General features: G+C 40.9%; 1 protein-coding gene across 1 annotated transcript in view; it reads left to right on the top strand.

Moving 5' to 3' along the window:
- Positions 1–741: 741 nt before the first annotated feature.
- The window catches only part of fax (failed axon connections), a 30,500-nt gene continuing 17,831 nt past the window's right edge, over positions 742–13,410 (top strand). The window contains exon 1 of the mRNA XM_018025115.2: positions 742–1,316. Coding sequence (XP_017880604.1) covers positions 972–1,316 — 345 coding nt within the window. The 5' untranslated portion in view covers positions 742–971. The remainder of the gene's footprint in view (positions 1,317–13,410) is intronic.

Genomic DNA, 13,410 nt, shown 5'->3' with positions numbered 1-13,410 from the left:
GAGTGAAAGGATGCTTGGGCGCGAAGACAAAAGCGAAGAACAAGGACGTACTATAGTGGGTTTCGGGGAGAGGCTGGCGTGCATGGGCGGCGCAAACCACAGCAGGTAGTTTTCCAAATGGAGTCTACAGGCCAGAGAGTGGAAAAAAGTGATCCGTGAAAAGGGGTTCGTTGTTACGCCGGTCTGATGCAGCGTTGCCGATTTCCTATGAGCGACTTGCCGGGTTGGCGCAGGACCTAACATACTTCGGGTCCCTTGCCTAACGCTCGAGAGGGACGTTTCATTTGCAATTAGATTTTACAGTGTCATTAAAAATATCAATTATGAATCAAATTAGTTGCATCGATTAACGCGAGTTAAACGATAATCCAGATAAATTTAAATAAGAAATCTATACAGGATTATAGAACAATCTACAGGATATTTTTGACCCTGGGTACCCAGATACATAGTTGCGTGTTTGTTCGGTCCTCTTGAGGTGGTGGTGGCGGCAGTGTTGCCAGGCGAGTCTAACCACGGCGAAATGGAAGGCGAGCCAGGTTCATGGGGGTTTCCGCGGGGGGCAAGGAGAGAAGTTAGACAAAGGGAGAAAGGTAGAAATGGCGCTCGGCAGACAGAGAGGAAACGTGCGGCACGCGGTCCGGGCAGGGGTGGCGGGCCAATTAAATATGGCGACGCCAGCGGGGTGTGGCGCTGGCGCATGCGCGGCGTCGCTTTCCGCTGGGGGAACAGGAGCCGCGGACAGGGACAGAACGGGGCAGCGACGAGAAGGAACCGGCCGGCAAGCAGAGGGATCGACGAGTACCCGGCGTACGTTTGTGTGGTGCGCGCTGTCCTCGAGAGATAGTCTCCCAAGTGTCCGCTTCGAGAAACTTGTCCCTCGACGCTTGTTCGCCCGTATACGAAGCGTTTTCTCGTTTTCGCTGACAGAAAGACCGGTTGCCGGGATCCTTTTGTGAAAACTAGCCAGGATGACGATGGCAACGGAGACAGAGAACACCGGACCGGAGAGCAAGGAGATTAAGGACGTGAAGGAGATGAAAGAGGCGATGAAGGACGAAACCCCGCCGGACAATAAGCAAGAAGAGAAGGACGCGGCGAAGAAAGAGGAAAGTGGAAAAAAAGAGGAGTCCGCCGACGCCGCGGCGGCTACGCCATCCTCGGCGCCGACCAAAGCCATCAACGTGCACAAGACCAACTTCGAGAAGGACGTTGTTTATCTGTATCAGTTCTCTCGGACGCCACTTTTGCCCTCCATCTCGCCGTATTGTCTCAAAGTGGAGACATGGTTACGGCTCAACGGCATCAAGTACGAGGTAAGTGCACTTTTCCTTGATCTCGTTTACTATCGTCGACGTTTGAGCGTACGTCGAGGATCGATTCGAATTTCGAAACTCCTACTACGAACAGCAGACAGAGATAGAAGAGATCGATTCGAGTACAATGCACCCGAGATTGTACGTACCCTAGGCGTCGTGTTTCTTTCGGGTAACTGGGGACGCATCTGTTTGACTTTTCTGGATCCAGCAAAGCCTCGATCGCCCACTCTCGAGTGTATGCATACGTTTTTATCGAACCGACGAGAATGGTCGGCTAAGAAAAAACGATAGAAAAGCGGAATTCTTTACCAATTATTTCAAAATGGCGACTCTTGTCAACCTTTGTGCGCCCGCAGCAATGTTTAAATGCACTTTCAACACCGTTTTCGATCGTTTTTCGTTGCTTCTTGTACAGTCATGATTTTATTCCAATCATGGATTCGATAAAGTTACCGTATCGATCGTTTTATTTCTTCACGGTTTTCTTCGTGGATTTGTAGAAAGCCTCTAGCATGATATCGATCTCTTGTCCAAAAGCTATGTAGTGACACTTGCATGCATTTTTCGAATCGTAGTGCATTTGGTACAAATCGAGTGCACGGAATCTCTTCCTTCATTTTAAATTTATGAGTCATACCAAAATCCTGCCCTCGATAAGGAGAAATATATTAATCGACAGTAGCCTAATTTCAATTGTAGGGACAAATATTTATAGATAGTGTAATGTTTACATCCGGGTTTTTCGACAAGCGATGATAACGCGTCCACGTCTCTATCGATGGGGTCGAAGCTCGAACATGTAATCGTGCACGTAATAGCTAAACATACAAGAATCTTATTCTCATTACACGATATGTAAGGTATACATATACACTCGTCAGCTCAATCCAGCGGAACATTAAACCTGTTACGCTCTATCAAAACCTAGCACTCGTCATGATGCGCCATGTATTAGTAACCAAGGAAAGAGTTGCAATTAGAGAAGTATTCTACTTTTTGATTGTTATTATAATTGCATTACAATTTTCCAAAACGTATCTCTTGGCATTTGAAACCGTGTTCCGTCGTTTCGGGAACGAGAAACAAGATTTTGATATTTTTTCTGCTCCTTTCTCTGTCTCGAAGTTCCATATTCATCAACCAGCAACCCGAGGCCGGATGACGGGCGCACGCGATCGCAAAAGCATGAAAATACATTTTCTCGCGAAAGAGGTGAAAGGCCCGACCGGCGGCATGCATTCCTGCGGACTTTTAAAACGGGTTTCAGCGGTTCGCGTGGGGGCCGAGGCTGCGAAGCGTATTGGAGGGCTTCCAACTTGAACAGCGGAGACCGAAATGCCCCCGTGTGCACCGCGTCGCCGTGGCTCGGTCCTGCGCGTCCCTGTTTTTCGACGGGGGGTTGGAAGGACGCGTAACAGACGCCTGTTCGTCCTCGGGTTATACGCGTAGTATTTAACTAGACGATGTATATCACGATTCCTCAAAAAAATATCCAACGCGATCAAAGTTACAAGAGCAATTTTACATAGTCTAATGACATTTCGAGAATGAAAACTTGCGACTTCACTTTATTTTACAATCACAAAGTCAAGTTCATTAAAGAATTATAAATCGCGTTTGTCACATTTATTAGTTCATTGATCATTCATTCAAGATTGTAAATTAATAATGAAGCTTTTAAGATTCTAATCCAGCATTGTATAAAGAAGGATTTATTAATAGGAGTTGGAGTTTGCTTCTACGCGCTATCTCTGCGGCTGTTTGCGCGCGTTTTTTTGCATCGATTTATTTATGTCGTCGAGTGAGGGACAATATTGGTCACGGGTCGCGAAACGAACGATAAATAATTCCGGGACAGTCTCATTGCTGAGCTTGTATGCGAAGCGAGTACAACGCACTGTAACAACATTGTGCGCAGCTTTTTCAGTTATTACGACCGGCACGAAATTTCATTTCGAACGCAGACAGGTCGCGAATGAACCCTTTTCATCCGCGAGAAATATCGCATATGAATTTTAGATAGTTCTTTGAAAAATAGTTGCTTTGATTTTCTAATTTAAATTTCTATGAAGGATGAACATGTTTTTTCATAAACGAAAATCAGGAAATTTGAGGTCGAGGAACAAAAGCATTCTGGATGTTCTTTATAGCACGTTTGGAACGAATGGAATTCCGACCCATGGTGGTCGCCACATTTTGAAACACTTTTGGGAATCTTTCCGTCCCCCTCGCTCTCTCTTTTACTAACTGTTACACGCAGTGGCGTTCTTTTTCATCTGGCCGCCACTGCCGTTGGGGTTTTCGACAACATCTGTTGTACATATACACTTTTCCCCGAAAGGGAGCCACAGATAAATGTTCGCAGGGACGACGCTTCGAAAAGCAGATTTCCGGAGATCAATATTTTTCTAGTTCTTGTCGCGACTGTTTATCGCTGGTAAACAAGACGTTCACAGCATTCAGCTGTCACATTTGCAATTTTCGATAAATCGTTTTTGAATATAAAGAACAAGAGTAGAAACCTGTTTTTTAATACAGATTCCGTAGACAGGTTTAGATGGAATGCGAAAGATGTTCCGCCTGGTTGATCTTTTCGGACCAATTGTGAATTATTTTTAGACGCCCAGATTGAGCTTTATGTAATTTATCAGTCGCGATTGTCAAGTGTTACCGACGCCTCCATTTCCGGTACACGCTTCTAGATTATCTAATAGCGGCCTGCGATTTTCAGTCCTCGATCATGAAAGTATCATATCGTATACTCATCGAGGATCACTCCATGGAATGTTCTATTCTTGTAATCTACAATTGTTCAATCAAAATATTTATGTGGTACTCTAGAATTTGTTTTTCCTCGTTTCATGCTCATTCGATCGTCTTCTGTTTCTTCCGTTTGAATCTCGTCATAATTCAGAAATAATTATATGTAAATTGTATTCCCATACACAATGTATCCATGATTAACTGTTCGTAATGATCGCTCGTTCGAATAGTAAAATAGTAGAACTGGAACAAAAGAGGTCACAGGTAATACAGAGGAAGTTCCTATTGAACTAATCATTACCAAGATAGGTATAAATAACGCATGGAGTGGCCCGAATCAATTGGCCAAGTTGACCAATTTTACATCGGGTATAAACGATGTGCTCGTAATTTCCAAGAAATGCTTTCTATCATCGCAGATCTTGTGATAAATATCTTTATATCTATTCTTCTTTCCATGAAGCAGCTACTACATGCGTGCATTTAAATCAACGTTAATCTTGTAATAGATACAGCATTAAGATTCTAAAGGAGTGCAATGTTTCCTTCGTTTCATTAAAATGCTCTTCGCTACTCTTTGTCGAAGATGCAACTGCAGGTTTGTTTAAGGCTGGATAATTATACCATAGAAATCGAAGACACAATCTCTGTTATTGTACATTGTATTTATTTTCTTAAGATGGGATTATGTAGGGTGCGCCGCATCAAGTGTTACGAGCTCGTGTTTTCTTGAGCCGTGTTAAATCTGGGGAAAATCTCGCCGCGTATTTTAAGATTCTTTATGGTGCCTCAAGTGTGCTAGCACTTCGTTTATCATCTACATTTAGAAGCAACTTGGATTTTTCCCTTTTTATTTATTTATTCTTTTTATCGCGCAGATGTATTTAATTTTACATCTTTACAAGATTATTTGACAAATGTATCTAAATGTATGACACATAGAGGTTCTTAACAAAGAGTATATTGTAATTTTACGGTAGAAAAAGAAGTTGAATAGCCGAGTTTATGGTGCGCGTTTGAATATTCATCGGGTTATTGGAAGTCCTTGAAAGGATGCATGGCGATTTGCATAGAGCGTTGCGAAACAAAAGAGAAGGAAGAGGCCACTTTCGAAGGTGTACAAGAGACGCTTGAATACATCGAGACGCGAGACGCTAATACGCGAATCTGGGTTATAAAAAGAACTGAAACAAGAATTCCCTGTGTCTCATATATAATATTCGCTTCTCACGCTTTCTTGGCAAGACGCGCTTTTCGGTGCGAAAGTTAGCGGGACACGGGAACGCGTGAAACTGTGCTAATTCATCCAGCGCCTTCGCTTTTTTCCTGAGGTTCTTACGGACGACTCAAGAGCACGCACGAGCCTAAACCTAAATAACTTTGATAAGTTTATAAAAAGACGCCACTCCTTATCAACTATGAAGAACTTTATCTTTGAATAAATTGTCGGTCGATTTCCACGGAAAATACTCATATGTATTCGTTTACGTGATGACACGTTTGTATTAGTTTGATAAAAATTGGACAGATACTATGATTCATGTAAAAACTAGTAAACTTTAGTTAGACCCTGGAAATTCACTCATAAGACAAATAGTAAATATCGTCATAGATAAGAGCTATTTACTCGGTACCGTGTTTCTTGAGACTGTAAAACTTACCAAGCCCTAAAATATCCTTCGACTGCAAACACAGCTTATTAAGTTTCTTTTGAAAATGCTGACAATTCATCTTCTTATTATAGAGCTTCATAATCAATTAATATTTGATCGAGTAATATTTTATTTTTACATATATCGGTAAGGATTAATCGGAGAAGATTCGATCGTCGATGAACGGAACAGGGTGCGAACGAGAGAGGGAAACGACCGATGAAAGAGGAAGCGAGAGATAAAGATAGCCGCGTATACGTGGCGCGCATGCCCCCATGAAGGTTCATCGGGCCTAGAGCCATTTGTGCTCGGACAATCGATTGTTTCCGACGTTTCTCCAACACGCTAAACTCGTTTCCGGCCCGATTTACTCGCGACCGGTAGATACGTACCGAGAAGTCGACCACGAAAGCGATACGCGTTATAATTGCTCTGCGTCCTGCGCTCGTTAAACGGACAGTTAAGAGAGGAAGAATGAGTACAGATAGAATGCTGTAAGGACGAACGAAGGGAGGATCGCGTTATGTTTGTAACGAGTTTAACCCGATGCGTATCTGTACGCGAACCGATGTTCACGGTGCTCCATCGAGCATGAGTCATTATATGTATTATACTTTCATGACGGTACCACGTAATGAGAGAAAGCAGATCTCGTTGCGGTGAATGCCGGTGAATTCGATCGAGGTCGCGCATCTCGCGCTAATGATCTTCTGCAGATGCGCTTTACGTTTCACGGAGAAATTGATTAGTGAAAATGTTCGTATGCGAACTTTTTGGAAGTCTCGCATTCAGTCTTGTTAACCGAAATACAATCGTTGAGAATGCGGCTCAATCTTATGTATACTTCATGATACAATTTGTATGAGAATTCACATATATTTTCTTCAAGGAGTACTCGTCTTTGAACTTGATTTCATGGTCGAATGTTATTAGACATTTTTGAAGATTTGTAGGGGCATTAAAATTTATTTCCATCAAAATTGTACCGATAAAATTGATCCTACAACTCTTCTTCTAATAGGAAGTTATAAAAAACTGTACAAGTTCTAAGTATCAAGATAACGATAAGAAGCACATGTGTACGGCATCGGTTTCGGATCAGGGATGATGGATCGGGGGCAGGTTGCTAGGCAACGATGTCGAAATTCTTTCGTAGAAGACGGGTTCTAGAGGAAATAATCTAAAGCGTCCAGTTATGGCATGGGCTGGGTCGGGATTTAACGAGCCATGGAATGGAGCTGACTCATAGGAACTGCGAAGAACGCAGTTCGCTAGGAAAAACAAAGTGGACTTGGTATTTAGGTTGGGAGAAGTCGGCAGCAGCCGCGAACACCTTCCTTCACCGGAGCCTTCATTACGTATCGTTCAACTGTTTCTGATTAAGCCGTGCAGTTCGGTCGAGCGCGTTTAAATTGCATGATTGATCGGCTGCGGCTTCGAACCGTTGTCATCTAATTTTCACGCCTACAAATCATGAGACTGACCTTCGTGCTGGTTCAGATACGGACGATCATTGAGCGCGGATAAATCTCATAAACGGTCCCGCTACTACATGATCAATTACGTTCGGAATGGAGCGCATTCCTTAATGCAATCTTAGTTTCTCTATTAGTAGATAGCGGATTTGATGCATTCACAAAATAAGAATACTTGCCAGGTATAAAAGTATACAAATTATAAGATTATAATTCCAATATTTAAATGATAAAGGAAATGTCTGTCTAAAACATATTTTCTTAACTGATACCATAAATGTTTCATCTTGCATTAAAATTCGCAATCTACGAGATTTTAATAATGACGAATCTCGTTTGTAAAAATCGTTCAGAAACCTTGAAATCAGCGTACTTGAAACTTAGCTAAATCTAGTTACTAAATTCTCGAGTTTTGAGTTTGTTAAACTCGAACTCCGCGGATCCCAAAGTTCCAAACTTACACACGTTCAGTTTACGTACACTTTGAATTCTCTCTTTTATTTGCTTCTGAAAACCGTTCCCAATTATTTCTAAGAGATTGTAAATGTAAATTAGGGTGTAATACAGTGCCGAGTAATATAGACATTTTTCGAAAAGTTTATTGAGGTTTGTGCGAGTTATAAAGTAGGTCCCGTTGGCGTTAATTTGGAAAACCAATTCGTGTCTCTAAAGTTTCTTGCAGTTACGACGCGTCGATCCCTATTGAGACAGTCGAGACGAGTCCCATAGCTAATTAGAATTTGTAACTTCCCAGCCCATAAATAACTGGGTTGAACAATGGTTAAGGTAAGTTTGTCCCCGGTCGTTGAGAATTTCAGGTAGTTATGCTTCACTGAGACCGCTAGTGCAATTTAAATCGCAATAATCTACGGTAGCCATAAACTCTCTTCCTTCAGCCTAATCCGACTGTAATGGCCAGCACATTTATCTTCAAAATTCGTTGTCGTTTATGAGCGTGCATAAAGGAACTTCGTATTTATTGAAAAAACAAATGGTTAACGATTCTATCTCACAAACTCGCTAATTTCTGGCTCGTAAAATCTCCAAATAACATGGCCTGTTTTCAATAGCCTTGAGTCTGGAAATTCCAACGGGACGACGAATTTTCCATGGTACACCGGTAAATGCACGCGCTTGCTCGTTTCCAGGCGTGTAGGCCTTTCATGAAACTGTTTTAAAAGGCTGCGTGTGGGGAGGGAAACGGTTTACCCACATCTTCTCTACCTGCGCGTTTCCGGTAGTTTAAAGAGCCCGACCTGCCTCAACCGTGAAGCGTGCACACACATGCTGTTCTCGCACGCCTTGTTCTCCGTTCCTTCCATCGGCCCCGTTTGCTCGCTTTGGCTCGTCCAGTCGATGATCGAAAAGAGGCGGCAGTAGGCCAACCGTGCGTCGTTCGGAATGAAAGTCTTATTAACGCAATTTCACGTACCACAACCTCGTCGTAATTGCTGAATTAACACGCTTGCCATCTGGGGCTAATGCACCGCCGCATAATGTCGTGAAATTATTATCGTGATCGGTATCTCGTCTGATATTAGGGGAAATGGATATTTTTAAGAACACTTGTGTTCATGGGACATTTTAAATTCTTTTATAAAAGGTATCCGAGAGGGTGTGCAACAAAATTCACTTACGCATTCATTAAAGCATGTATATGATTAAATTTGCGTTAAATTTGCCTGTCTCCAATTAAGTAATCGTGCAGAATTAGTTGTGTAATAAAGTAGAGATAGCGTAATATCGTTTTGAAGTTTCGGGACGAGAATGCTTTTGATTCACCGTGGGAGGTGATCTCGATACGTCTTCCGGCTGTTGGAACGCGTAACTCGATTCTCTTTATTGAGGCTGCCGTACAGGCACTCAATGAGCGGCTGGTTTTTTTCTTTTTAATTCCCGATAATAATCTTAATCGAAATGTTAATAGAACGAACGTATTGGTGAATGCTAATAATAGAAGCATTTTAATGGAACTTCTATTAAGCGTTCTAACTAACCCGTCACGTCCTATATGTATTTGAAATATAAATTATTAATTCGTTTAAATTGATATTTCCGTAATTATAAAGAAATGGTGCATAAAAAAAAATTAGATATCAGGTATTTCAAGTTCCTAGAACTACTCGGTATAAATTGAAACATGAAACGTGGGTATTACGTGTTTTCTCGAATTCCGAATCGATAAATAATTTCTCAAACGATTTGCGTTATCTCTTGGCGAAACTATGGCGCGAAGTATTTCGAGGAATGTAGTACATCTTCAACTACGATCATAATGGAACGCGACGATACGAAGCCGTCGACTTCTTATCGTCAGCTTAATTTGAACCAGTAATATCGTCGCGTACGTGATGGAATATGCAAATGCAGTGTTTCTCGGCCGGTGAAACGGTATTGCCAACTATTATTTCGAACGGAGAGAGAATATTTCGCAGCAACCCTCTCTGGAATAGTAACCTTGAATCGATGAACCCACGTGCATTAAATTCAAACGCATTTTTCTCATGCCAATGCGTACTGCGGCGATTACCTTGCGCAGTCTGCTACGTGTCTTGCCATTTCATTATACTTGTACACCGACCCGGTCGGCTTTGTTCTTCGTGGTACAAGAATCAATACTTACGTTTTCTCTCTACTTGAAATACTCTTATTATATTTTTGTTAAATTCGATAATAAAATTTTTAATCCCATTGCCTTTGACCAGATTTGTTATTCGCGATAGAAAAATATTGGTTTGCATAATTCGAACATTGGTTAATACCTATCGAATGCCATTCCTCTTTCATCTATCCCTTAAAGAAAATTTCACAATCGTTACTTCACGTGACGCTTTGTGCAACTTCTTGCTGTACAACTTAAGCAATCGCATGATCGTAGGCAGCAGTAGATGTTATCGTCAATTGAATATCCGACGGCCAGTAGCAGAATTGTTGTAGCTATACCAATTTTTTCTCATCATTCACTGTTGCTCGTTTCCTTCGACTTCGGAGAATTGTCTTTGGTCACCCGAATCGTTTTTTTACTCCGGCAATATTGTTTGTTATCCGACCGAATTCGTTCTGTCTTTGGTTTTTGCCACGAATCCCATTGGAACGCGAATTTGAGATTGTTGCAGGTGAAAGCAAGGTTGGTAGGTTACGCAGGTAATTGTCTAGCGGGAATTCGCTTTATTGTTGTATAAAAAGTATGCAATCCATAAATATTACAAAATTTAACAGACAGAGTAAATCTCTATTCCATTAGTTGTAATAAAATGGGCGAAAATTCTTTGTAAGGTATAATTGAAACGCATTTTTGTTGAATGATAGCAACAGATTTATTATCATCATTTGTCAACTGAGAATATTTAGACATTATTACAGTATGGAATCTCGTTTCAATGGGACAGTCGCGCGGGTTGTGGAAAGAAATCAATTTCGATCCGTCATTCAGCGAAAGATCGCGTTCTCCTTGTACACGTGGACAACATAAAAGAACACACAACTCGTACGTGCTACGCCTTAACACATTGAAGTTGTTTTCCATTGACGTTAGTGTACGTCAATAGGTATCGCATTATAAACCGACGCGACGCGGTTTCCGCCCGAGGACTATGTGTCCATTCGAAGACGCAATACGCGATATAACGCGTTCTTTTCCATCGCTATATAAAGCATCCTCCGTTCGATTCCGTATCGACTTGGCTCCAATCGTAGCACCCGCTCTCTTTTTATTCAATATAGTTTCTCGCCGCGCTTCGTGAATACAGATATTACCTGTCGCCTGCACCACCTGCTTCCAATTCCCCCTGCGGAGACTTATTCCATTTGTAACCCTTAAACAACAGAATTAGCGACAATTGATCCAGTTTTTCTGAAGGATATCAATAATAAACGCCTTATCTTGACTAGGTGGTTATTTAGAGGTTCCACAATTATGCCTTGGCAATAAAGATTATCGAGTATAACCATCAGAAAACAGGCAGTAATTATTCATGGACAATGATTCACCAGAATGGTATACATATACCGTGAAATGGAGATCAGTGAGGCCTCGATTGTCGTTGCTGTCAAAGATAACGACGACAATTGTAAAAAGTACTACACAGCCAGCTTATCAATGTCCAGTGTGAATACAAAGAGCTGTTGTTTGAAAACGCGTAAAAATTTGTACAACACTATTTTGTAAACAAATAGTAAGATCCTAATTGTTAGAAAGTTCTATGGGATTCGTTAAAATTTGATGTAACGCAGGGCTCTCGTAATTGTCTACTCATAACTTAAATTACGCTTAGTAATTGAACTTCAGAAGTTGTACCTTTCTGCTCGGGCGAAGGAGGTAGTTAACGAAGTACGAGCGATCACCTTTTAGACAGACCTTCGTTAACAAATTGGACAGCTCCAAGAACCAGCGTTGGCCTCTTCAACCTTTGAATCTTTAATCACAGAGCAGAGGAATCCACTCTCTCGCGATCCTTTGAAGATTATTTTTAAACCAGTTTAGGGATCCATAAATTAGATTGTTTTATCCATTTTCGATTGGTTCTAACAACTCTGTTAATCCACTTGTGTCATATCACTATCAGCCGCAGATATCATAAAAATTAAATACAGTATTTCGCATAATGGTCGATGCAATGAGTCGTACTTGATTCGTTAATTAATACTACAGTCCTTATAACGGTTGTTCCAGCAGTTGTTATAGTAATTGATACAACATTTCATGTAGTTGAATTTTTTTGACGATGAAGTTAATTTTATTGATTCACACTGTATAGTTATTTTAGTGATAATGATCAGAGAAATTGTGCGTACGTGTATATGTAACGACGCAAATGGGTTAATCTCTTGGTGATAGATTATGGGAGCCGTCATCAATTTCATCTGTCCACTTTGTCTCAACTATATTACAAGACTTGCAGATCTAAGTAACGATAAACAGCCGGGTGTAATACTGCTTGGCTGCAATCTGTAACACGACACCGGTGATATTACCGTTCCCGTTACGTTTTGCACTAGTGAGCCCCTCTACTATTGTGGCTATAGCGAGCGGCACTCTCTAAAACCAACTCGAACGTTTAAAAGTATCGTCCGCCAGCTGGTGAATCGATGATACCATAAATCGCCAGTAATAATCAACGCTCACGAAACCGCACCGTTTCGTTTCTCACGTGCTCGCATACCTACATACGTCGCGATTATTTATGCTGATGATATAATGGCCAGGTATGCGTTTACAACCGTTACGACGCGATCTCGGTCGACAGTAATTGAAATTTATCGCTCGATAAAATTTCATTCGCGCTTTTCGATGACTGTATTCAGGGATCTAGGTAATGGTTCGTGTAATTGCGATTTAGTAGGCTTACCGAGAGGTTCTTCTGTTATTAAAACCATCTCACATTGTGTTTACATCATTACTCAAACCCAGAGATCGATCTTTCGATTTTTTAGTGAATGAAGTATGGACTTGTTGCTATGTAGTTAAAATATACACAACATTGAATTGTAGCATGTCACAATTGTCGTACCTGAGGGACAGGCTGACTCACTGGTCATTTAAATCAATGGCAAAACAGTGTATCATATCCGACGCAGTGGGACAAATTAGATGAACGAACAAATGTAATCATATTAAATGTATTTGTTTATTCACGCACGACATTGACCTGTAGCATCTCATAATCGTTGTACCTGAGAACCAGGCTGACTCATCGGTCATTTAAATCAATAGCGAAACAGTGCCGCAGTGCATGGAATCCGATATAGCGGGACAAGTTAAATGAACGAGCAGATACAATTAAATATACTTAAAATTACAGCAGTAAGAGAATATTGAATATAATTCTTCTTAATCGACATTGTATGTAACATAAGTACAAAGTGTATTTTGAGGAACATTCTGCAGTCATTGTCATTGAAATACAGTTACAGAAACGTCAATAATAACCGGTCGATCGTTCCAAGTGTACAGCCTATTTTTATTTTTAAAACGATCGATACTTATCGACCCTTCTTTCTTAAGGATGTATAGGCTATTTAGTCAATACCAAAAGTTTATGTACCTTAGAAAAACGCACTTCCTATAATTAAAAATAGTGCATTTTTCTTCTAATTTCGATATTTAATGAGTTAGGTATGATTATTTGGCATTTTATTGATGTAGGTGATACTATTACCTATGAAAAATTTGAAATCACTATAATTTTAGCTTTTTAATAG

This window comes from Ceratina calcarata, unplaced genomic scaffold, assembly GCF_001652005.2.
Source record: "Ceratina calcarata isolate Rehan_Ccalc_2016 unplaced genomic scaffold, ASM165200v1 scaffold350.2, whole genome shotgun sequence".
Lineage (NCBI taxonomy): Eukaryota > Metazoa > Arthropoda > Insecta > Hymenoptera > Apidae > Ceratina > Ceratina calcarata.
The sequence above is the reverse complement of the archived record's forward strand: the minus strand, read 5'-3'. Positions and strand labels throughout refer to the sequence as shown.